We start from the raw sequence: 27111 nt of genomic DNA on the forward strand, positions 1-27111 counted from the left end.
TTTGAACAGGATGCGAAAACGGATAGGGAGCCAGTGAAGGGTCTTGAGGAGAGGGGTAGTATGAGTAAAGCAACCCTGGCGGAAGACGAGACGGACAGCAGAGTTTTGAACCGACTGGAGAGGGGAGAGGTGACTAAGTGGGAGGCCAGCAAGAAGCAGATTGCAGTAGTCTAAACGAGAGGTGACAAGGGTGTGGATGAGGGTTTTGGTAGAGTGCTCGGAAAGAAAGGGGCGGATTTTACGGATGTTGTAAAGAAAGAAATGACAGGTCTTGGAAATCTGCTGGATATGAGCAGAGAAGGAGAGAGAAGAGTCAAAGATGACCCCAAGGTTTTGAGCTGAGGAGACAGGGAGAATGAGAGAGCCATCAACAGAAATAGAAAACGGGGGGAGCGGGGAGGTGGGTATAGTACTTAGCTTTTCAGCAGTCAATACTAATATGTGGCGGAGACCCAGTGTCACCAACATAGATCCATGTTTCGCATAGTGCTGTTTCAAGGTAGTCTCCTAGGTTTCAGATAGCGGTTTCAACATTATCGATTAATAGCAGCCAATTACCAGCACTAATTGGCTCATTTGACAATTAAATTGCATGTGCAAATTGGGCATGTGCCCAAATTTTGAGCACTATATACAGAATTATTTTTTATTTATTTTTGTTACATTTGTACCCCGCGCTTTCCCACTCATGGCAGGCTCAATGCGGCTTACATGGGGCAATGGAGGGTTAAGTGACTTGCCCAGAGACACAAGGAGCTGCCTGTGCCTGAAGTGGGAATTGAACTCAGTTCCTCAGTTCCCCAGGACCAAAGTCCACCACCCTAACCACTAGGCCACTCCTCCAATTAGGGGGAATTCTGCCTTTCTGTGGAATCTTGTGTGCTGCCAAATGCTTGGTTTTTTTTTCTGTAGCGAATCAATAAAAATGAACATTTACACCTTAAAGTGTTTTCCTTTGTAGGAAATTCCTGTTGGCGGATTAGACAAATGGTTCCAGCTAGAGCCAAGGTCGAGTTCATCCCGAGTTCAGGGGGATTGTCATCTCATCCTCAAGCTGATAACCACACAGGTAAGGAAGACTCCTGAAAACCATAAGTGGGACTTAATTTACTCCATATGGTGCTCTCAGCAGTTTCTCTTCACTGCTGTTTTGATGTTTACCTATTGTACACTGGGATTGTCTTTATGTGGAATAAGCTGTCTTGAAAAATAAGGACCCCTGTTACCAAGCTGCAGCAAAAGGAGTCCTGCGCCAGCCAGGGGCGTAGCCAGACTCGGCGGGAGGGGGGGTCCAGAGCCCAAGGTGAGGGGGCACATTTTAGCCCCCCCCCCCCCGGCGCCGCCGACCCTCCCCCCGCTATTGCCCTCGCGGAAACAGGAAGTTTCATTAGACGAGGGTGGGACACAGTGAGGGAAGGCCCGAAGGAAGGCGATCTGCCGCTTTCACACGGAGGTGAGGTGCTGTTGATTTGAATGCAGAGGGCCCGGTGGCGGACAGAGGGAGGCTGTCGACGGAGCCGAGGGCACGCAGGTGAGACCGGGGACTGCAGTGCCATCGGTCTGGGAGCAGGAGAAGGAGGCCCGGGGAATTTTGTCCTCCCCTGAGCCTCCACTTCTGCGTTTGTAAAGAGGAACCACATCGGCTCATTTCCAGTCCTCTGAAGCCACTCACAATTCTAATGAAGCATTGAAAAGGTCAAACAACAGAGCCACCAGAACTTCCCTAAGGGGCCCTTTTACTAAGGCAGGGTAGGCGCCTACTCACATCAATTTGAAACTACTGCCTGGCTACCATAAGCCCTGGGCGGTAGTTCCATTTTTTTCACTTGCATCCGATACGTGCGGCAGAAAATATTTTTTTTTATTTTCTACTGCGTGGCGCTAACCGGGCGGTAATCAGCAGTGTACGTGCGCTGACGATTACATCCCGGTTAACGCGTGAGACCTTACTGCTAAGTCAATGGGTGGCGTTAAGGTTTCAGGCTCAAAATGAACAGGTGCCAATTTTTATTTTGCCGCACGTCCATTTTCGGCAAAAAAAGGCCTTTTTTGTGGGTGCGCTGAAAAATGGACCTGCCTGCATCCAATACACTCATCTACTCCAGTGCAGGCCACCTTTTGGCGTACCTTAGGAAAAGGACCCCTAAGTTCTTACAGTACCCTTGGATGTATCCCGTCCAGCCTCGTTGGTTGTCTGCTTTAGTTTAGCTAGCTCCTCGTGAGCACAGTCTCCTGAAAATTGTACGAGGTCTGCCTCCCTTCCAGTCTTATTTGTGTTTGATTCTGCTCATGACGCTCTATCTGTTGTCCTTTTATGTTGACTGGGAGAACTGGAGAAGAAGCACCTACACTGCTCCTAGTATAGCCGTTGTCATGTTTTGATTTTATCTAACGACCCAATAAGTTCTACTTCTATCATCGAGAATGATGTGAAGAATCTTTTGAAGACAAGCGCTCTGTGTTGATTTTCTTGGTCTCGATGGTTGAAACGTTTGTCAGGAGAACGTTCATTAAATTGAAAATAAAGAATCTCCAGCCTTCCCTTTTACTGGAGCTGCCTAAGAGACTCTGTGAAAACCTGTCTCTCGGCTGATGCGTTGGCATCTGAACTGACAGGGAGATGGGTTCTCGCCTGTTTACTTCACATCTTTAGAAAATCTTTGTGGAATAGCTCCAGGACCAATTAAAATTTAATTTGATATGTTTTGCATTTGCCCCATAGCCTAATCAAAACACTAATTAAGCATTTGCATACAGAGCAGCCTAAGCAAGAGAATATAGCATTGCGTCTTGCAAATAAATGATACAGGGGCTTGTTTACAAAGGCTCTCTGTGCAAGCAGTGCGCGCCAAAACAAGACTACCGCCAGGCTAGCGTGCTGCCCTGGCGGTAATATTGGATTTCGTTTTGCAAGCGGCTTCTTCTGGAGAGAACTGACACGCTGTTCGCTGATAGCAAGGATTCTCATTGCTTGAAGATCAAATCCTCCCCGTATTGGATCACAAGCCGAGATGTCGGTAGTGTCGTGAAGTTTCCAGGCAGAACAAACAACACCGCTACACGCCATAAGTGTGTTTTTCAGTTTGATACACTGTGTTTGTTTTGTTGACGCTACTGAAGGGATTTGAATTTTGAACTAGATTTCTGCAAAGCATTTTTGATGTTATTAAAGTTTGGAAGTTTTTCAGACCGATGATTACTTCTTGATCTGGCTACACTTCGTATTTATGCCTTAGTATTATTATCTGTAAGGATCTTTGATGAGGTCTTTTCCTCCATATTTTTGGGACATTGTTTTGTGAGGTGAACTTCTTGTTTTTCCTTTAACTCACCATCATTGGTTTTATACCACCCTAGCTAACCCGACAGGTGAGGCATCAAAACTTATTCCAACTTCCTAGCTATTTCTGCCTATACTGATTAATTTTGTTTGTATACCTTGAAGCAGACAGGTTCTGATAAAAGTGATTTAAATATTTCATTACATCTATGAAGACAACAGTTCATCTGAATCTTTCTGACATCTAGAACAGGTGCAGCAGTGATGAGTCAATTGGTGCGTTTTCAGTCATTCAAATTATTACAGGGAGTCGGGAGGTACAGGGGGGTCTGGGAGGAGGTGCGGGGGATCAGGTTCCACTGGACCACCAGGGGTCTTTTGTGCTGGGGGTGCAGGGGTTTGAGAAGCGGTCCACTTGGACCACCAGGGATACCAAAAGGTTCTGGGAGGTTTGGGGGGTCCATGCACTTGAGCACGGAGGCGGGGCTAGTACCGGGCAGATCTCTACGGTCTGTGCCCTGAAAATGGTAGATACAAATCAAGGTCAGGTATACATATAAAGCAGCGCATATGAGTTTATCTTGTTGGGCAGACTGAATGGACCATACAGGTCTTTTTCTGCCGTCACCTACTATGTTACTATGTAACAGGGCAAGGCAAATGAGATGCAAGTTAGCTAAATATACTAACACAGGTAATGCAATTTTGTTGCAGAGAGACACAGCGTTATGCAAGAAAATCTCCGGCTTTGTAATACACGAAATGCTTCTGAGTCAGTTCCTGAAGCATGAACACAAGCAGACAGAGGTAACTGAGCACTCATATATCATTATAAATGCACATGAAAATGTATATTTTCAGGATTCCATGCAAAAGCAGCACGTCAGCTCGAAAACTGACTGCATAGAAATGTTTCTCCAAGCGTACACTGGAGATCCGAAACAACACTGAACGTTGCTGCTTGATAACAGTCAGCTTCCAGAGATATTTTAACACTGCCTTTATAATTTTTTGAGTGAAACAAAAGGAGCTTTGGCCCCACTTTGCGTGTTTCTGCAGATTCTGTTTGAGTAGAAAAAAGTAATTTGAAAAACAACTGAAAAATAATTTAAGAAAAAGTAACTGAAAAGAAATTTTGTATGGAAATAATTAAGAACAGTTTTTGTTTTAGACTGGTGACGTGCCTGATGTGAGGCTCTCTGGCTTTTCTATATTTCAGCCTTGAGTGGCCACTGAAGTCTTTGTCTCCTCGTATTCACTTAGGGCCCCTTTTACTAAGCTGCTTAGGCAGCTACGCGTTCCCAACGCACGCCAAATTGGAGTTACCGCATGGCCCTTGCGGTAATTTCAGTTTTGGCACGCGTCCGCTACGGGCGTATGAAAAATATTTTTTATTTTCTGGCATGCGTAGCGGATGCACGCTAAGTGGCATCTGACGTGCGTAGGTCATTGCCACCCAAATTCGTTACCGCTAGGTCTATGGCTGGCGGTAAGGTCTCAGACCCAAAACTGACGCGCAGCAATTTTGATTTTGCTACATGTCCATTTTCGGCAAAAGAAAAAAAGAGGCATTTTGTTGCTGAAAAATGGATCTGCGAGCGCCCAAAACCCACGCCTACACTACTGCAAGCCATTTTTCAGCATGCCTTTGTAAAAAGACCCCTTAAAGTGGGGTTGAAACTCCTTTTGTTTCACTCACAGTTTGTGCTTTACTTTTGTATTTGAGTGAAAGTATTCGCCATTAGCTATTGGTGATTGTAATTTTTGAAACGTTTAAAAAATATATCTGAAGACTTGGGTCTCATAAATGTAATTCACTGAGAAGTCTATAGGTGAGTAGCCCTTAAAATTTAAATTGTACATCAGAATCCAGAAAGGGCATTCAATATATTACAGAATTCGTTTTGAAACCTAAATTAAAATCTATTTATCTAGAGAACAGGAGGGATTTAGAAGAATTAATATCGTGTCAGAAAGTTGAGGAATTACTTTGCTATGTGTTGGGGAAAAATTGGGAGAGGTTGGACTTGGATTGCAGTATTTTAGGTACATAAATTGTCCCGGGCCAAGCGCTTACATTCATGAACCTATTTTCACCAGATAATTAAGTTTACATTCCTAAAATGTATGGGTCAGAGGTAAGGCATGAAAAAAAGATATATTTGCCATTCACACTGTTATCAAATGTTCCTGCAACCACATCTATTGATGGAGAAAAAAAGCCTCAGTTCAGCCACCCAACCAGCCTGAACATGCAGACTATAAGGTTTGAGCCCGACTTACCATCATATGGCTTAGAAAAAAAAAACTCCATCATACAACACACCAACTCCAATATTTATCGGGTTGAACAGCTGGTGATACTGATGGGAACAGAGCACTACAGCAACTTAAAAGCTAAGTGGTATCTGGAGGGTACACCAGGGCTGGAAATATATAACGGTCATTTGGTATATGAAATCTATTACATCAAAGAGATATCAAATGATTGATCTGAGAAACTGTAGACACACACACACTGCTTGGATTAATATTGAGACACACCTACATTGCTAAAGAAATTAAGTATTTTGGATGATAAATATTGGAGTTGGTGTGTTGTATGATGGAGTTTTTTTTTTCTAAGCCATATGATGGTAAGTCGGGCTCAAACCTTATAGTCTGCACGTTCAGGCTGGTTGGGTGGCTGAACTGAGGCTTTTTTTCTCCATCGATAGATGTGGTTGCAGGAACATTTGATAACAGTGTGAGTGCCAAATATTACTTATACGCAGCTGGTGTGAGGCTGGGTTCTTGATTTTCAGTGATTAAAGGAAGCTAGAGTGAACTATTGGTCATGAAAAAAAGTTAGCCACATAGCACTGATTTATTACACTAGGGGCATTTAACATGTGATCCTAAATTGAGGCAAATGAATTGCAGACCTAAACGTAGATGCCTAAGTTTCGTTCCCCAAATTTAGGATAATTCCAAGTGGAAATATAGGCTGAAAATCCATCTAAAATGGGGGCACTGAGCATTTTTTTTTTAATATTGACCCCCAAACTGTACTAGATGATATCCTACAGACAGGGAAGGGATTTTGGATTCTGTTCACACCTTTTACAAGTTCAGCTACACTCAGATACACTAGGTATTTCCCTGTTTAGGGAAGGCTTACAATCTGTGTTTGTGCCTGAGGTAGTTGAGGGCTAAGGGCAGGGCCACCAAGAGACTGGGCCGGGCCCGGGGCAAGGCCGCCCCCAGGGCCCCACCCCTGCCACCCTCGCTGCCCCCCCCCCCCCCCCGAGGTCACCACTGCTCCCCCCACCACATCCCCCCCCCCGAGGTCACCGCCGCTCCCCCCTCCACCACCCACCGAGGTCGCGGCCGCCGCCGCTCCACCCCTTCGTCCGGGCCGGGCCCCCTGCATTGAAATCACAGTCTCACCTCCATGAAAGCAGCGCTGCAGGCAGCAGAACGCCTCCCTTCGGCCCTCCTTCCCTCCTTGTGTCCCGCCCTCGCGGAAGTTATGTCAGATGAGGGCGGGACACAGGGAGGGAAGGAGGGCCGAAGGGAGGTGTTCTGCTGCCTGCAACACTGCTTTCACGGAGGTGACACTGCGATTTCAATTTAGGGGGCAGACGGTCGACGACGGAGGGCGGGTAGGACTGTGGTGCCGGGCCCCCCTTGGAGGCCCGGGCCTGGCGAATTTTGTCCCCCCCCCTGCCCACCCTCTCGGCGGCTATGGCTAAGGGCCCCTTTTATCACAGCTTATGGTAGTGTCGGCGAGTGCATTTCCCGTGCGCCAAGGTCCCCTTTTACCACAGCGGATAAAAGGCTTTTTTTTTCTTTTTTTTTTTTTAAGGGAAACGGCCCTGTGGTAAGTGAACCACTTGCCATTTCCTGGGGTAGCCCTTACCATCACCCATTTAGGAGGCAGTAAGGGCTCCCGCGCTACCCCAGGGGTAATTGGGGCAGCCCGATTACCGTCAGGTAAGCCCACAGCACTAGAAAATAAAAATGCATTTTCTAGCACCGGAGTTGGTGCTTGGCAAGGCCGAGAATAGCGCCGGGTCCCTGCACTAGCCTGGCGGTAAGCCCTATTTGCTGCACGCTAACGCAGCAGTAGCCCTACCGCCCTTTAGTGATTTACCCAAGATCAGAAGGACCAGCAGTGGGATTTAAACCTGGCCTTCTTGGTTCCTAGCCCACTGCTGAAATCAGGCTACTCAACCTGTTCTATGTTCTGTGGTGGGTAGCTGGGATATATCCCTGGCATCAAGAGCATAGCTCTGGGGGGGCCACGGGGCCTGGGCCCCCGCAAATTATGTCCAGGCCCCTGGTTTGGCTGGTGGGGGTCCCCAACCCCCACCAGCCGAAGCCTTCTTCAGCGCCATCTCTGGCGCAGCCACATTCCTGCCCTGCTCTTCTTGCTCCTCCTGTCCTGTGCACGCTGACGCTCCTTTACATGAAACTGAGAAGGCGCGTCAGCGTGCACAGGACAGGAGGAGCAAGAAAAGCAGGGCAGGAACGCGGCTGCACCGGAGACGGCGCTGAAGGAAGGCTTCGGTTGGCGGGGGTTGGGGACCCCTGCCAGCAAAAGTATTTGCAAGGCGAGGGGGTGCGAGAAGGCACGATTCGGTGGTGTCGGGGAGGTGAGGCGAGGCGTGGCAATAGGAGGGTGGCGGCGGGGCGGCACTCAAAATGTGCCCCCAACCTCGGGCTCTGGCCCCCTCCCACCGTAAGGTCTGGCTACACCCCTGCCTGGCAGTGTAAGTTGTGCAGAGCAAGGAACTGGCTGGTCTTTTTCTATTATCATCTATTATGTTACTGTATTCATAGATATAAATCGTATTTGGAAATAAGAAAGCTGAAAAAAGTAGTGATTATGTAAGATTTGTCTCTACAGCTTGAATGCTACAACTGGAAGGGGGAACTGAGTAAGCGTGCATTTACCATCCTTTCTCATCATGGTATGCAAACTGACCTTTCAGCTCTGCAACTGGCAGTGGTGTGAGTATTTGCAACTGTCCATTCCGCTGATTTGGATTTTTCAAAAAAGAATACATATCCTATGGGATAGCTTTAGATGTTGCCTCAGTTCACTTATCAAACATCTGGTCATCCATAAACAAGGGAGAAAATGAGAATCACACAAAAGACATTTTCAGCTCCATGACTAGGCTTCGGGTGATGTCAGGTGCTGAAGGCTTTTCCCATCCTACAGCAGCATCTGCCCAGCCTGCAGCCACACCGATGAAGAATACAGTAATTAATATCTGGAGTAACTTAATGGTTGGGGGAGGGAGGGGAAGGACAGCCAAAGAAACCTGACATAAATAATGGTAATTAGAAATAAGATGAAAGCTCCACATTAGTTTTCAGGTGGTTGGAAACTAGGCATTGAGCGATATTACATTAACAAGCAACTTCAAAAAGAGAGAGGAAGAAAAGAGAAACCAAGAAAGATGCAAGAACAATGGCAGTTAAACCATTCTATGCTATAAATTTATTTTGGTTTAATTTAGGGGCCCATTTACTAAGGTTCATTAGGCACTAATGTTGCCTATGACAACAAAAATGATCCAGCATTCTGCATTAGATTTGTCATCTGTATGCACTAAGTGCACGGTTTTTCGGTTTTTCTTGCGGGGGGGGGGGGGGGGCATGTCGGGGATGGAGAACGGGCATGAATACGCTAATCAACTAGTACGCTGACATTACCTCCTGCATTAATTTTGTAAAATGGCCGCACAGTAATGCTAAAGAACAAAAAAGTACCAAGGGCCTACAAAAAAAGGGAGATAGAACCTTTAATCATATACGTTGATGAAACAATTCTAGAATGGACCTGTAGTGCCATTATTTTTCCATTATTTTATTCATTTTTTTATTTATTTATTATTATTATTATTCTCCATTCTTAATTATTTATTATTTTTTATTATTTTATTCTTTATTATTATTTTTTTATTTTTTCAATTATTCATTTTTTTATTTTCCCATTATTTCTTCACTTATTATTTCATTATTATTTTTTATTTATTTATTATTTTTTTATTATTATTCTCCATTCTTAATTATTTATTATTTTTTATTATTTTATTCTTTATTATTATTTTATTTTTTTCAATTATTCATTTTTTTTATTGTTCCATTATTTCTTCACTTATTTCATTATTATTTTTTTATTTTTTTTGTATTTGGATTTTGATATTTGTATGGATGTCAAATTTTATTGCAATAGTAAACATTGTTTTTTCTATATACACCCTCTGATCTCTTTTTATATTGTATACGTTTTTGGATGTATACCATATGACTTCATGAAGGTACAATGTCAGTAAGGCATTTTTTCAATATAGACACACTATGATAGTAATTTGATGATTCTAAATACAAACTAGCAAGCTCATTTTTTAACTTACGGTTTCATATAATATATGTTGTGAATGTCATTGGCTTTATATGTTATATATATATTCCAATGTTTATGGTTCCTAATATATGTGTATACACATGTACATATGTATGTATGTGCGTGCATATGTTTAATATTTTTAAATATATCTTTTGTTTTTATGTTTAATGTAGACCCCTGACGCAGGTGCTGCGCACCGAAACACGGACCGTGTCGGGTCCATTCTAGAATTGTTTCATCAACGAATATGATTAAAGGTTCTATCCCCCTTTTTTTGAAGGCCCTTGGTGGTTTTTTGTTCTTTCGCTTTTTGTTTGTGCTTCGCTCCCTCTCTCTGCTATACGCACCCTAATGCTAACATTACTGCCTGGCCATATATTCAAGCAATAGAAAAAAGCCCTTTTTGATGACTGGCCCGCAGAAGGAAGACCTATTTTTAAGTGCAGCTTAGTAAAAGGGCCCCTTAATTATTCACTTTCTCCAAATCCAAGCTGAATGTGAGGTACCTATTGTGCTACAGCTGAAATTACTATTACCAGGAGGGTTTATAGTTTAAGTAATTCATTCTCGGCCTTGCTACATTTTCAGCATTTTTCAGTTGTAGAACCTTTCAGCTTTCTTTCTCTGGGGTCGTCGCATCTCAGAAAAGATATAGTGGAATTAGAAAAGGTTCAAAGAAGAGCGACCAAATATGAGGGAAAGGCTAACGAGATTAGGGCTTTTCAGCTTGGAAAAGAGACAGCTGAGGGGGGATATAGTTAAGGTCTACAGAATCCTGAGTGGTATTGAATGAGTAGAAGTGAATCGATTTTTCACTCTTCAAAAAGCACAAACACCAGGGATTACATGGAAATACTTTTAAAACAAATAGGAAGAAATATTTTTTCACTCAAAGAGTAGTTAAGCTCTGGAACTCGTTGCCGGAGGATGTGGTAGCAGCGGTTAGTGTATCTGGGTTTAAAAAAAGATTTGGGCAAGTTCCTGGAGGAAAAGTCCATAGTCTGTTATTGAGATGGACACGAGGGACGTCACTGCTTGCCCTTGGTTTGGTAGCATGAAATGTTGCTACTAATTGGGTTTTTGCCAAGTACTTGTGGCCACTGGATTGGCCACTGTTGGAAACAGGATATTGGGCTAGATGGACCACTGGTCTGACCCAGTAAGGCTATTCTTATGTTCCATTTTAATGGGCAGTTTTAATTGAGCAAAGCATGACATGGGGAGAGGTGCCGGATGAAGCGATAACACTGACACTAGGGCTTCCTAAATCAGTTCAGCAAGAAGCTGGCCAGAAGCAGTAGAGAAGAACCACAGGAATCCAATTGAATATCAAGCCACAATGTTGATTAAAATGACCCAGCACAGACCGTGTGTTGGACTCTGCCTGCATCAGGGATCAGTTACAGTTGTCTTGGTGATAATCAAGGTAAGCATAAAAAAGTAAAATCAAAAGATCAGGAAACTGTCATTCAAGAGTTATCGTCTTCTGGGTGATAAACAATCAATGTAAGTCAAATCGAAAAATCAGCAAACTCGTTCAAAATGTGAGAATGGCATCAGGCAGCATAACAAATGCTTTAACCACTGACCAGTATATGCAAATTTGCCTCATGCATATTCATTCTGGACATCTAGAAAGTCTGATTTAGCTGAGGGGTCGCCAGGACAGATTTAGGAAGCCCTGACTTTTATATCAGGCATTTTTACCAGACACTTGCTGTGTGTATTCACGTTGTCAGGTTGCCCCTGCTATTCCTTGTGGCTCTGTGTCCTCAGCAGCTGGAGTTTTAAATTTTGCCTGTGCTGTGTATGAAAGACGGGTCATAAAATAAAATTCCTTCAGACTATACCATCCGCGTTTTCTCTGATTTTTGTCTATGGCATAAATCGGTACCCGCCTGCTCAGGCCTGAGAGGGTGTTGGATGCAAACGCAAGGCCTACAATGAGAACCGATAGCCACACCAGTACTCCTCACCAACCCACTCAGTTAAGAAAGCCCACCTTCTATAATTACCCTAACCACTCCCTCCCTTCCTTCTTCCTTCTTCCTTCTTCCCTCACTTAATTTCTGCACAGCGCTAAATGTATCTGCTATCCTGTAATGACAATGTTTATAAAACTATGTAAGCCACATTGAGCCTGCAAATAGGTGGGATAATGTGGGATACAAATGCAATAAAATAAAAAATAAATAAAAGAAACCAAGAAAGCTGGGGACAAGCACAGAGGCTACTGGTCTGAGAGAAAGTAACAGTAAAGAAGGAGATCAAATAGCGTCTACAGCATTTGCAACAGGAAAGATTTGGAAAGAATGGATGAGCTTTATGGTTTTTATCAGCTATCAGATTCCGTGTTTGTAAATTGGCCAGCATGTCATCCATGCACACCTGGATCCTGGCATTAGCTGAGTGATTTTTTTGCTCATGTAGAAGCCTAATATATAGGCTCCTGAAGTCCATGGTGGATCATCTTTATTGGTGACTTGACCTAATGAAAGATCAGATTTTCCTAAACAGTGGAATTTCTTTGTCTATATGTATTTTCTCCGGCGAGATACTGTTACGTACACTTAGTTCTGATGATACATGGTTACCGATATTCCCAGTGAGTAAAACCCTATGATGATTCTTTAAAGAAATTGTGATTATATTATACTGTATCTTCAAGATTATAACTAATTATCTTTACAGCCTGCAAAAAATGATGTCCATAATGTCTCTACTGGTAAAGGAAAAAAGTCAGAAACATTGTTATAGAAAGGGAGACTCAGGCATCCATTTATGCTGCTTTAGAAGCAAGGATCGTGTAAAGTTTTTGCTTTCCTTTCCATGCAGTCATAGGTAAAGGACTTTTCTTATCATCACACCAGACCAGTCCTGATCAGATGCATGGGCTTTGCCTCCCTACTACAAGCTAGGCATAGAACAGAAGCTTATGGATTCTACCCCCTATAGGGGTACTGTGCAGCCTGTAGCTCCTCAGTATTCTTCGACTCCAGCAGATGGTAAACATGCAATCTGTGCAGCTTCAGTCTGGAAGGTTTATTGGGACTACCAGGACCCACTTAAAGAACTGATATTTTCAAGTGAAGGAGCAACAGAGGGGACTTCAACTGGGTACCCCTTTGATTCAGGGGATGACACCCAGTGGAGTCTAGATCCCTCTCCTTGCCCCTGATGGTGCTTCTGACCTTCGTTAGTCTAACTTTTTCCCTTCCCAGACAGAGAGGAGCAGTTCTTTGGAATAAAGAGACTGCCTTCTGTTTGGGATAATTTTTAAAAAAATGTAAAGTAATGTTGGGCTATAGGCACCCGTTCCTCACTGGATGGGACCCAGGGGAGGTTACTTGGTTACAGAAATAGAGTGGAGGAGTGGCCTAGTGGTTAGCGTGGTGGACTTTGGTCCTGGGGAACTGGGTTCGATTCCCACGGCAGGCACAGGCAGCTCCTTGTGACTCTGGGCAAGTCACTTAACCCTCCATTGCCCCAGGTACAAATAAGTACCTAAGCCGCATTGAGCCTGCCATGAGTGGGAAAGCGCAGGGTACAAATGTAACAAAAATAAAATAGATACTATTGGAGATTCTACATGGAATGTTGCTATTCCACTAGCAACATTCCGAAGACTGCGCAGGCTTCTGCTTCTGTGAGTCTGACGTCCTGCACGTACGACAGGATGTCAGACTCACAGAAGCAGAAGCCTGCGTGGCCACATTGGTGATCTGCAAGGGCTGACTTCTACATGGAATGTTGCTAGTGGAATAGCAACATTCCATGTAGAATCTCAAATAGTAGCAACAGTGGAGGAGTGGCCTAGTGGTTAGGGTGGTGGACTTTGGTCCTGAGGAACTGAGTTTGATTCCCACTTCAGGCACAGGCAGCTCCTTGTGACTCTGGGCAAGTCACTTAACCCTCCATTGCCCCATGTAAGCCGCATTGAGCCTGCCATGAATGGGAAAGCGCGGAGTACAAAATGTAACAAAAATAAAATAGATACTATTGAAGATTCTACATGGAATGTTGCTACTATTGGAGATTCTACATGGAATGTTGCTATTCCACTAGCAACATTCCATGTAGAAGGCTGCGCAGGCTTCTGTTTCTGTGAGTCTGACGTCCTGCACGTACGTGCAGGACGTCAGACTCACAGAAGCAGAAGCCTGCGCGGCCACATTGGTGATCTGCAAGGGCTGACTTCTACATGGAATGTTGCTAGTGGAATAGCAACATTCCATGTAGAATCTCCAATAGTAGCAACAGTGGAGGAGTGGCCTAGTGGTTAGGGTGGTGGACTTTGGTCCTGTGGAACTGAGGAACTGAGTTTGATTCCCAGCACAGGCAGCTCCTTGTGACTCTGGGCAAGTCACTTAACCCTCCGTTGCCCCATGTAAGCTGCATTGAGCCTGCCATGAGTGGGAAAGCGCAGGGTACAAATGTAACAAAAAGAAATACTGAGGAACTGTAGGCTGCACAGTGCCCTATAAAGAGTAGGATCCACATGTTTCTTTCCTTTGTTGCTATCTGCTGGTAGAGGGGCAAAACCAATGTGACTAGGCTGGTCTGGTAGGACCCAAGGAAAGAAAATTAGCAGGTAAAACCAAATGTTTATTTTACAGCTTTTGACAGACGTTCCAAATAAAACATCGCCGTTCATTGTTAGCAAAAAGATTTTCTTTCATGCCCAAAAGGTTCACAATGTTATGTGAAGTTGTGGTAAGCTTTTCTTTCTTTTGTGCAATGTTCTTCTACACTGTATCAAGCCAGAGCAATTTTCCCCATTAATGGGTGTCAAGAGCAGGAAGAAAGCATTTGGCTGTGTATTTCATGGGCTGAAGGGCATAATTAGCACTCTTCAGCAGCCTGTCCATCTTACACTGCTATCAGGCATCTGTGAATGATGCTCTTTTCCCACATGTCCTTCAACTACAAATCCTATCATTGTATGCAAAAGGAAATGTTATTTATAAAGCACCAATGGTGTTCATCAAATTAGATTGCTTCGTTAACTTGAGTCTCTTGCCACGAATCCAGTAGCCACACCAAAGGTTATGAAGAAACTTTATTCTGAGGCACTTTTTGAAAGTTATAAAACCTCACTGGTGGGTTACACAGTTCAGTGGCAGCTCTGTGCCCTGGAATGTAGTGGCCCTCGGTTGGGTTACCGAGTCATGTCTTCCATGGTGTTTGCTGATCGGTTGGCTATTCTTTTGTTCTCTCTGTGGATTAACTTGCATACATAAAGGAATTCAAGCCTATCAGCTTCTTCTCAGAGAAAGTCGATTATGACCCCTGAGGCAGGCGCTTTGGCGCCGAAACACGGACCGTGTTGGGTCCTTGATATTGATATGAATATTCTGAATAAACTGCTTCCATTTTCCAAGACCAGCTCTTTCAGAGCTTCTGGAAAAGGAGTTCCCATCTTCGTGCAGTGGTGACACCTAGAGGATAGATTTAGGATTACATGGCTCTTGAAAGAGTCCTAGTGTGTGACCTCCGCCCAAGGATAGTCACTGCAGCGATTGAGATAGGTGAGTTGGTATTTAAAATAGGGAGTTATAAAATCCCCAAATAGTTGTGAACGAAGGATCATGTCCCTAGATCATAGCCCTTGTTCTGATTGAGCTGGAAGCCGAAAGCTGCAAGCAGAAGCTGTCAGTTCTCCCCAAAAACATTTCAACAATCTATGAAGTGCTTAGAAATGTAATATTTGCAAGTGTTTTATAATTATGCAAGGTATGCTGAGAGGCTAGCACCTCTCACCCTCTAAATGTATCGGAACCCCTCACTTTGCTGCATTTCTTATGCCCGAACACGTCTGAATTCATTTTAATTTGAGCTCTTTCAGTGAGAAAGGTTTCTTTCTTTCATGCAAACAAAAGAAAATGGCAAGCCTGCAGCAAGCACCACCAGATGCAGGGAATGGACTACAGCCACCTCTTGGAACTCCTGAGATGTATTGAAGATAAGTGGGATCCAGATATGTGCCAGAGAGAGCAAGTAAGTTTTCCCAGTACAAAGCATTTAATCTAAATACTGTAGGGGCCACACTCCCTTAGACAAACTTGGTGACCATGTGATCCTTGCTTGCCAGTATCTACTATGCTCCTCTGAGAAAGAGGAAGAAAGCCACTGAAAGATTTCGGCCATATATCCCCTAGTTCTATATAGTTCAGTACAAGTTAGGCACCAATTAAAAGCTTAACCGGGCACTTAAATGGAAGTTAGGCACATAACTTCCAGGGCCGGTGTTAGGGGGAGGGCAAACAGGGCAACAACCCTGGGCCCCACAGCTCCAGTGGGTCCCCATGGGTCTGCATGTCTTCCCCTCCTATCCACCCCCGTCCAGCATCTCCCCGGTCCGTCTAACTTTAAAATGTAATTTTTCTTCACAGAGGAATTCCGGCGCGGGAGCAATTCAATCATGCTGCCTTCGTTCTCCTCTGCACACTCTCCCTCTTCTGCAGTCTGTTCCACCTCTGATGCAACTTCCTATTTCTGCCTGGGTGGGCCGTGGCAGAGGGAGAGTGTACTGAGGAGGTTGAAGGCAGCATGGTTCAATCGCTCCCATGCCGGGAATCTTCTGCAAAGAAAAATAACACTTTAAAGTTAGACTAACCGGGAAGGTGAAGGAGACGCCGGATGGGGGTAGAGAGAAGAGGAAGACATGCCAGCCCACAGGGTCGCCCTGGAGCAGCTGTTTCTGAACTAAAGTGGGGTGGGGGGAAGGGGTTCAAAGAGAGGTGGAGATTCTGGAATGAGGGTGGGGGAAGGTGAAGGGGAAAAAATAATGAGCTTGGAAACAGAAGGGAGGGAGAGAGATGGCAGACAGTAGGATGGAGGGAGGCAAGAAAAAGGGAGAGAAATTGGACCCCATGGGGTGTGGGGGGAAGGGGACAGAGATACTGGATGGGAGGGTAGTTGGGAAGAAAAAGGAAGAGATGGTGGACCTGGGGGTGGTGCATAGGGGGGGGGGGAGAGAGTTACTAGATGAGAGGGCAGTTGTGAAGAGAAACGGAGAGGTGGTGGATGCGGGGTGGTGGGGAAGGAGGGAGAGAAGTTGGGAAGAGAAACAGATAGTGGGGAAGGAGGGATAGATGCTGGATGGGAGGGCATTCTGGAAGAAACAGAGAGAAGCTGGAACTGGGGATAGGAGGGAGGGGAAAACGTTGATTATGGGGGTGGAAGGGAGGAATACATGCTGAACAATGGGATGGAGGGAGGAAAGAGATGGTACATTACGGGGAAAGGAAGAAGAACAGAAAAGAGGGGGACTAATAATGGACCATGGGGGGGAGGAGGGAAGAGAGATGACAGAGAAAGATGCTAGGGGGTGGAGGGAAAGGGACAGGGAGATGCAGCCCACTCCAGTCTTTATTGCCTGACAAGGGTGGAGAGAGGGAGAGGAGATTCTGGAAATGGTGGAACCATGTGGGAAAAGTCAAAGGGGGTGGCAAGAAAATGAGTGAGAAGTGAGTAAGGAGTACAGAGGTAGAAATGTGGTAATGGGGAGTAGATGGAAGGAAATAGAAGGCTGAGAAAGGAGAGCTAGGGAGTGAGAGGAGATGGAAAATTGATAGGTAGCTGAAAATTAAAAAGAAGGGTGTGCGAGGGAGTGAAATTTGAGTGGACAGAGGCAGAAAAGAAAAAAAAGAGAGGAAATGGTTGAAAGGAAAAAATCAATCTGTTAGTGACAGGTGTAACGAAGGAATGGAACAAGAGAGAACAGAGGAGAAAATTAAAATGGACAACTTACACTAGAAAGAGAATTTGCAGAAGACAAATAAAGCAGAAAAAGAGAAACAAGCATGATAGCAACAGGGTCTCGGTCCTGATTGGCTATGTCAGGGATTGGACTGACGTCTGAGGCAGATGATGTCAGATGCCAGACCCTAATTAAACCTACCTCTGCTTGCATGGGACGCTCTAGCGTTAATTCCCTCAGCTGTGAGCTGAAGGAAGGGGGAAAGATGTCACTCCATAATTAGTGCTGCCTGAGGCCCCCACCTCAGTTCGACTAATGGAAGGGCCTATCAGGTTAAGAGCCTAAATACCCTGGACAGGCGATTTAACTGGGCGGGAGCCTTTCCTGACTCGTTAAATAGCTTTGAATATCTTAAATAATATAATGAAACTGTACTTTAAAAATTTTTAAACGTGCTTTGGTGGAGTTAAGGTTCAGATTTTTCCCGACGTCACGAAATCAACCCAACATAGAAGAAAGGCCTTCCTGGCATTGAAATCACAAACATCTGATATAGGACAGGAGAGACCTTCTTTCTAGTGTTTCCATGTAAATGTATAGTCAAATTGGGTCAGGTTAAGTATACCTTTCACGCACTGGAACATTTAAAATCATTTCTTGATTCGAAACAGTTAAAATAGAATAATAATATATGTGGGAATATTACGTCACCATGTTATTTTGTTTTTATTTGCCACTTGGTTTAATCTTCTCTAATTCCTACCGCCTCCATTTATGATGAGGTCTAAGAAAGCAATTATTTTATGTGAAAGGATGAAAATAATATTATTTTGTTATTTCCTATGTTATTATTTAAAACTACAATTTATTTTGAACTATGGCTGTATTTCAATAGCAAGTGACTTCTTGTTAGGATGTTTAAAATCAATAAACACATTTAAATATAAAAAAAATAGCTTTGAATATCGACCCCTATATTTTAACTTTCAATATATATTCAGTATCTCAGCTGAGTTTTCAATTTCATCTGTTTACTTGATATGCAACCATTCACTATTCTCATCAAGCATAACAATAGATTACAATCAGTAGTCATAAAAATACAAACATAATAACATAATCACCAATTTAAAACAACAAAACCCTCTGCAATTGAAGATTATTAGTACTAAATTATTAGCCACACTAACATTGATTTATAAAAGTGGGAGGATTTAACATATCCTGGGAACTAGCACTCTGCTTAGATCACATAACATTGGTTCAGGTCAAGGGCGTAGCCAGACTTCGGCGGGAGGGGGGTCCAGAGCCCGAGGAGAGGGGGCACATTTTAGCCAACCCCCCCCCCCCCCCCCCCCGCCATTGCCGACTTTGCCCCCCCCCCTGCCGCCGACCCCCTCTTCCGCCGCCAGCCCGCCGTCGCCTACCTTTGCTGGCGGGGGACCCCAACCCCCGCCAGCCGAGGTCCTCTTCTTCTCGCAAAAGGCTTCCTTCTGTTTCTGACGTCCTGCACATTCTACTTGCAGGACGTCAGACTCACAGAAGGAAACCTTTTGTGAGAAGAAGAGGACCTCGGCTGGCGGGGGTTGGGGTCCCCCGCCAGCAAAGGCAGGCGACGGCAGGTTGGCGGCGGAAGAGGAGGTCGGGCGGGTCATCGACAGGGGGGTTCAGGGCCAAATCTACGGGGGCCCAGGCCCCACGTAGCTACACCACTGGTTCAGGTGAAATATCTAGACTAGACCTTCTTCTAGCAGTGGGTAAGAAAACGCTAAATCCAAGTTTTGGCATACACACCATGGACTAGATTTAGTAAATGGCGCCCATATTTGGGCACCAAGAAAAATCCTTGCGGAGCGCTATTCTATAAACGGCGCTCTCAGTTGCCCGCCATTTATAAAATAGCGCAAAGTGCCAAGATCTGTGCTCCAACTTTGGGTGCGAGGATTGACACCATCTGAAACCTGATATAAATCCTGGCGTGTGAGTTGGGCGCAGATTCCCCCAAAGTCTATAATACTCCTGACCCACTCATCGCCACACCCCCCATTTAAGTTGTGCACTAAGGGGCCCTTTTACAAAGGCACGTAAGGGGCCTACGCACATCCAGCGTGCGCCAAATTGGCATTGCCACCCGGCTACTGTGTGCCTTGGGCGGTAATTCTGAATTCAGCACATAGTACTTACCAGGCTGTAGACGGCAGTGTGCGCACGCAGCATACCTACCTTACCGCTAAGTCAATGGGTGGCAGTAAGGTCTCAGGCTGAAAATGGACACGTGCTAGTTTTTATTTTGCCGCACGTCCATTTTCCAGCCCCTTAAAAATAGACCCCTTTTCCAGAACGTGGTAAAAACTGACCTGGCGCACGCACAAAAGATGCAGCAGGCTACTTTTTGCCGTGGCTTAGTAAAAGGGCCCCTCAAAGATATGCATGCAAATCTTTATAGAATAGTGCTTAGCAAGATGTGTGCGCAAATCCTAATTGGAGCCAATTAACCACAATAATTAGTCATTAGAGCCCAATTATTGCTAATTAACGGCTCGTTACTCAGTTAAAATGTGTGCACAATTTGGGCATATGCCATATATAGAATCCAGGGGTATATGAGAGCGAATCAGTTCAAGAGCGGAATATGCCACCAACTTAATCGCTTCATTACAGATGGGCTCCCCTAAGCTTGCATCTTATTTTCCAGGAGCAGAGCTTAGCTGAAAGCTTTAACCTTTTCACTGAATATTGCCTCTTACTGCTGAAGAGACTGAGAGACGTCTTCCCGGTCCCCAACACCACTGCTGTTACTCGCCTTGAATTCATGCTGAGGTAACAGGAAATTAAAGGCAAAGCCCATTTCTAGCAGAGCTGTAACAAACGCTCTGCCGAAATGTCACTTCTGCCATTTAGACCTGAATCGCTTTGGTTTTTTTCCTCCCTTCTCAGGTGTCTCAGTGAAATCCATGGCATGAAGACTTTTAAAATGGTGTGTCCCTTTCGCAATGAGCTTCACTTAGAAATTGCAGCGGTTTTAAAGGTACAGTGTTTTGTATTTTCAATATATAGGCTGCATACGCTGGTGTGTTATAGTGTTATTTATTATTTATAGTAAAAGCGGTTCTGTACCAGCTCCTCAAAACTCACAAAACATTCAGGATGGCATACAAAGAAGAAACATTAAATCACAAAGATAAAACAAATGCAGCATACACCACACACACACATATATAAAGGGAAATTGAACTGGGACTTGATATACCACCTTTCTGAGGTTTTTGCAACTACATTCAAAGCAGTTTACATATATTCAGGTACTTATTTTGTACCAGGGGCAATGGAGGGTTAAGTGACTTGCCCAGAGTCACAAGGAGCTGCAGAGGGAATTGAACTCAGTTCCCCAGGATCAAAGTCCACTGCACTAACCACTAGGCTGCTCCTCCACTAGCAACATTGCATGTAGAAGCCTGCCCTTCTAAGGTCTTCGCTAAGGTCACTCCATGCAGATCACCTTTTGCAGAATACTATCTTAGCGTGGATTTGGTGCCTAACATCATAAGTACATAAGTATTGCCATACTGGGAAAGACCAAAGGTCCATCGAGCCCAGCATCCTGTTTCCAACAGTGGCCAATCCAGGTCACAAATACCTGGCAAGATCCCAAAAAAGTACAAAACATTTTATACTGCTTATCCCAGAGACAGTGGATTTTCCCCAAGTCCATTTAATAACGGTCTATGGACTTTTCCTTTAGGAAGCCGTCCAAACCTTTTTTAAACTCCGCGAAGCTAACGGCCTTTACCACATTCTCTGGCAACGAATTCCAGAGTTTAATTACACGTTGAGTGAAGAAACATTTTCTCCGATTCGTTTTAAATTTACTACATTGTAGCTTCATCGCATGCCCCCTAGTCCTAGTATTTTTGGAGAGCGTGAACAGACGCTTCACATCTACCCGTTCAACTCCACTCATTATTTTATAGACCTCTATCATATCTCCCCTCAGCCGCCTTTTCTCCAAGCTGAAGAGCCCTAGCCGCTTTAGCCTTTCCTCATAGGGAAGTTGTCCTATCCCCTTTATCATTTTTGTCGCCCTTCTCTGCACCTTTTCTAATTCCACTATATCTTTTTTGAGATGCGGCGACCAGAATTGAATACAATATTCGAGAAGCGGTCGCACCAGGGAGCGATACGAAGGCATTATAACATCCTCATTTTTGTTTTCCATTCCTTTCCTAATAACATTGGGCTCAGCACGTATTGTGTGTAGTCATGGTCGCCATATCCCAAAAAGAAAGATATAGCAGAATTAGAAAAGATTCAAAGAAGAGCGACCAGAATAATAAAGAGGATGGAACCCTTCTCATATGAGGAAAGGCTAAAGAGGTTAGGGCTCTTCAGCTTGGAAAAAGAGACGGATGAGGGGAGATATGATTGAGGTCTACAAAATCCCGAGTGGTGTAGTACGAGTAGAAGCAAATCAGTTTTTTTACTCGTTCCAAAAGTACAAAGACTAGGTGACAATAAGGGGGTCTTTCAGAAAGTGTTGGTAAGCCCAACAAAAGCTTACCAAATGCCAAATTGGGACTCCCAGGGGTAGTTCTGCCCCGAGTGCGTGCCATTTCCAGGGGAAAAAAGAAAACTCCCAGAAATGACTTGTGCGGCAGTAACCTGGCGATAATCGGGCATTGCCCTGCAGGAGCCCTTATCGCCAACTCGCACATGCCCAGTTTCATTAAAACGAGCGTGCACGGACAGGGCGTCAGGCAATGTGGTACCAGTGCGGGACAAACGCTTTAGCTGGCGCAGGTTGGGGACCCTGCCAGCCAAGGGTGTCTTCCAGGTATCTCTTTTTCCAGACATCTGTAGGGGGATTTAGTATTCTGGCAGGCGGGGGGGGGGGGGGGGGGGGGGGGGGGTGGGGGGGGGGGGGCACTGGCAGCTGCGGGGGGGGGGGGGGGCAGAAAATGGCGATGGGAGGGTGGTTCTAGGGAGGTGGGCCTCTGCTCCCATTTCCATATCCCCTTTTATAATCACTTGTAAATGCCAATTAAATATGATTAGTGCCAATGATTGATTGTTAAAATAGCCAATTATTGACGCTAATTAGCTCATTATCCAATTAAATTGCGCATGCAAGTTTTAGCAACTTTTATATAATAAGGCAGTTGCTTAGTGCCCGAATGTTTGATGCCTAACTTAGGCGACTTCTGTTGAATTTACCTCCACATCTGTAAGTACGTCAGTATTTTTGACCCCTATAATATTTTCGGCATGGAAACATCTGTGCACACACATACAGTTGCACTTTTCTAAAAGCCCCTTTCCACGTGCAAAAAGTTTATAAATTACCCCTTAAATTCACCACATAAGTTTAAGAACCATGTGCTAAATCACAGCCATAAGCGAGAGAGGCTTCCCTGACTGACAGTTCAGCAGTCGAAAAAAGTCTGCCACTTAATAGCCCAGCCTTAGGGAACGCTGAGCAAGGAAAACCTCGTTCAGCGATCATGACTGTTTTTTCACAGAAGCACTGGCCTTTATCGTATTCTCTTTTATTAAAAGACAACAAAAAGCCAAATCCAGAAGAACTATAAACCCCTGGTCTAGTCCTTTTAATGAAAAGTGACATTTCAATTATGCCACAGGCTAAATGCGATTGAAAACATTCAGCACTGTGGAGTGAGTCAGACAAAAAGAATTTCCCTGTGAGTGTCAGACGAAGACATTAAAAATGCATATTTTCTTTCTTTTTTTTAATTTAGAACATCTGGATCAATATTCATTATGGGGCTCATTTACTAACGGATCGTGCATGCTATCTGCTGCAGGGCATATTTTATCCCTAGGGGCCATGTGGCAGATAGTGTGTCAGTAAATGAAATGGTTTGCACCACTTTGTCTTTAATAGTGAAAGAACAAAGCAAAATGCACCAGGGGCCTTCCAAAAAAGGGGAGTAGAACCTTTAATCATATACGTTGGGGAATGGACCCAAGGGTCCTTTACGTGAAACTGAGAAGGAGCGTCAGCGAGCACAGGAGGAGCAAAAAAAAAGAAGAGCAGGACAGCGAACGCGGCTGCGCCGGAGACCGGCGCTGAAGAAAGCTTTGGCTGGCGGGGCTTGGGGACCCCCGCCAGCAAAGGTATTGGTTTGTGAGAGGAAGCGGCAAGGAGGCGAGGTGGTGGCGGGGTGGCACTCAAAATGTGCCCTCAACCTCGGACTCTGGCCCCCTCCCACCGTGAGGTCTGGCTACGCCCCTGGTTGAGAGGCTCTGACTGCTGCTGCTGTGCCGCTCTGAGGCACTGATGCCCTAAGGCAGCGTTTCCCAAAACTGTGCACCACGGCACCCCAGTGCGCCGTGGCAAACTCACAAGGGTGCCACGAAGCTCAGCTGTGATTGGTTCGTGGAGCCTGTCTGGCTCCTAAAGGGGCAATCCTGATTGGGAAGCAAGGAATGAGGCTCTTCCTTTCCAAATCAGGATCGCCCTTTTAAGCGCTAGACAGGCTCCGTGACCAATCACAGCTGAGCTGTGATCTCTAATGCTGGGAGGGTGGAGGAAGCAGCCAAAAGGTGCTAAGAATAAAGATTGGGTCCCTCCTGACCAGTGTCTGGAGAGTCAGAATAAAGAGACTTGGGTTGTTCCAAAGGGATAAGGTTTACACCTGCCTGCAATATCCAATCAGCAGTATCCTAAAAGGGAAGGAGACAGATGCTGATCCTTGAAGGTAAGCTCTATGGTCCCAGGACAGAGGCTTTTATTGTTTTATGCCAAGGGTCCATTCAAAACTTGTTTCACCAACATATATGATTAAAGGTTCTACCCCCCTTTTTTTGAAGGCCCCTGGTGCTTTTTCTTTTGTTCTTTGGCTTTTTGTGTGTGCTTCGCTCCAGGGGTGTAGCCAGACAACAGATTTTGGGTGGGCCTAGGCAAGAAGTGGGTGGGCATCAAGTGTTCTCCCCTTCACCCACCACCAAAAAAAATCTCAGCTGGTGGGAAAACATTTCTTTCCACCTTAGTAGTCTGCAGCAGGCATGCGCTGAAAACTGAGCATGCGCAGGTGCCAGTATCGTGGAGAATAGCGTTTTCATTACCATCAGGGGGAAGCCTTCAGCTGGCGGAGCTTGGGATCCCCACCAGCTACCGCTAAACGTGTGCTACTGTTGGGTGGGCCTGAGCCTTAATTGAGTGGGCCCTGGCCCACCCAGGCCCACCTGTGGCTACGCCACAGCTTCGCTCCCTCTCTCTGCTATACCTTTAATGATGGAGGTGGAGGAGTAGCCTAGTGGTTAGGGTGGCGGACTTTGGTCCTGGGGAACTGAGGAACTGAGTTCAATTCCCACTTCAGGCACAGGCAGCTCCTTGTGACTCTGGGCAAGTCACTTAACCCTCCATTGCCCCATGTAAGCCGCATTGAGCCTGCCATGAGTGGGAAAGTGCAGGGTACAAATGTAACAAAAATAAAATAGATACTATTGGAGATTCTACATGGAATGTTGCTACTATTGGAGATTCTACATGGAATGTTGCTATTCCACTAGCAACATTCCAGGTAGAAGGCTGCGCAGGCTTCTGTTTCTGTGAGTCTGACGTCCTGCACGTACGTGCAGGACGTCAGACTCACAGAAGCAGAAGCCTGCGCGGCCACATTGGTGGAATAGCAACATTCCATGTAGAATCTCAAATAGTAGCAGCAGTGGAGGAGTGGCCTAGTGGTTAGGGTGGTGGACTTTGGTCCTGAGGAACTGAGTTCAATTCCCACCTCAGACACAGGCAGCTCCTTGTGACTCTGGGCAAGTCACTTAACCCTCCATTGCCCCATGTAAGCCGCATTGAGCCTGCCATGAGTGGGAAAGCGCAGGGTACAAATGTAGCAAAAATAAAATAGATACTATTGGAGATTCTACATGGAATGTTGCTACTATTGGAGATTCTACATGGAATGTTGCTATTCCACTAGCAACATTCCAGGTAGAAGGCTGCGCAGGCTTCTGTTTCTGTGAGTCTGACGTCCTGCACGTATGTGCAGGACGTCAGACTCACAGAAGCCTGCGCGGCCACATTGGTGGAATAGCAACATTCCATGTAGAATCTCAAATAGTAGCAGCAGTGGAGGAGTGGCCTAGTGGTTAGGGTGGTGGACTTTGGGCCTGAGGAACTGAGTTCAATTCCCACCTCAGACACAGGCAGCTCCTTGTGACTCTGGGCAAGTCACTTAACCCTCCATTGCCCCATGTAAGCCACATTGAGCCTGCCATGAGTGGGAAAGCGCAGGGTACAAATGAAACAAAAATAAAATAGTGAAACCTCTTCAACAATGAGCTACTAGAGATGAAAACACTTTGCAGGAAACTATAAAGAAAATGGTACAAAAACAAATCAGACACAAACAAAACTACATGGAGAAAAGTTATAAGAACATACATACAAACAAAACAACAAAACAAAAGTACGTAATGGACAAAACTCAACTCTTCCGATGTACGTTTCCCCAGTGTGACTGTGCCACATGAACTTGATCTTACCACAACATCACATTGTATTTGTTCACACCGGAGCCTGCAAACGCCTCTCCGGTACTATGTAAGCCACATTGAGCCTACAAATAGGTGGGAAAATGTGGGATACAAATGTAACAAATAAAATAATAATAAGAATTACTCATTTTACTCTTGCTTCTGCCTTTAGGTACTGATTTGGCCTAGCTGATATTTAATTGTTTATTCTTCTACTAGCCGTTAAGCCCGTAAAAACGGGCGAGTGTTGCAGCCCTCCTTTCTCCCCTGGCCTCACCCCGTCCACCGATCCTCTCCCCCATATCTAGCGACCCTCGCCTTTCCCTTGGCCTCCCCCCCCCCCCCCCATGTGCACCAACCCCTCCTCTGTGCCCTGCTCTCTCCCTACGTCCAGCAACCATGGCCTCTCCCCACTGCCCTCCCCCCATGTCCAGCTACCCTCATTGCCGCCCCCCTCCCTTATCGCTCTGCTGCTGCCTGCAGCGCTTCCACACGGAGGTGAGAGGCGCTGTCAGGTCAGTGCAGGGGGCCTGATACGGAGGGGGGCGGGAGCGGCGGCGGGGATGGGGAGAGGTTGTTTCGCGCGATGTTCCTTTTCAGGCGGCAGCAGCGTCGTCCGACAATTCGACTATGTTTCCCTCTCTGTTCCGCCCTCTGACGTCTTGACATGAGGGCGAGACAGAGAGGGAAGTCCGTACTGCGCATTTGCAAGTGAGTACGGTCACTTGCCGTTTATATGTTTGATATTGTATTGTTTTTATGTCAGCTTGAGTCCTGTGCTAGAAAGTTAGTTTAAAATGTGACTAAATAAAAATAAATGATTTGTTTTAGAAAGGCACCTTAGAATGGTATGAAGGAACTTGCACTCACCTGAAGCCCAAGGAGAAGGTGAGTACACCACATAGAGTCAAAATGATGTCATTTTCCTTTTGATTCAGAATCCAGTCATTTACGTGCATCAAAAATGTACGGTATGTAAATCAAGACCCTCATTTCTTCGGCTTTTTATTTATTAATGCATTCCTTGCTCCTTTTCCCATTGGGCTTCTGGCTGAACGGGAACTGGCCTCCAGGGCTGGTTTTAGACATGGTGGGGCCCAGGGCAGAAATTAAGGAGGGGGCCCCTGATGATCCCCTTCTCCTCTCCCCTATCTCCCCACCTGCATTGCTACTACGCGGTGCAGGTATCTCTAACCCTTTTCCCCACCATGGTCTGTCTCC

At 45.3% G+C, this 27111-nt stretch overlaps 1 protein-coding gene across 1 annotated transcript in view; it reads left to right on the top strand.

Moving 5' to 3' along the window:
- BAIAP3 (BAI1 associated protein 3) overlaps positions 1–27111 on the top strand; it is a 260632-nt gene that overhangs the window by 185846 nt on the left and 47675 nt on the right. The window contains exons 12-18 of the mRNA XM_030212396.1: positions 962–1069; positions 3995–4087; positions 8172–8275; positions 15563–15680; positions 20081–20205; positions 20323–20413; positions 26722–26778. Of these exons, the coding sequence (XP_030068256.1) occupies positions 962–1069; positions 3995–4087; positions 8172–8275; positions 15563–15680; positions 20081–20205; positions 20323–20413; positions 26722–26778 (696 nt within the window). The remainder of the gene's footprint in view (positions 1–961; positions 1070–3994; positions 4088–8171; positions 8276–15562; positions 15681–20080; positions 20206–20322; positions 20414–26721; positions 26779–27111) is intronic.

Source organism: Microcaecilia unicolor, chromosome 8, assembly GCF_901765095.1.
Source record: "Microcaecilia unicolor chromosome 8, aMicUni1.1, whole genome shotgun sequence".
Classification (NCBI taxonomy): domain Eukaryota; kingdom Metazoa; phylum Chordata; class Amphibia; order Gymnophiona; family Siphonopidae; genus Microcaecilia; species Microcaecilia unicolor.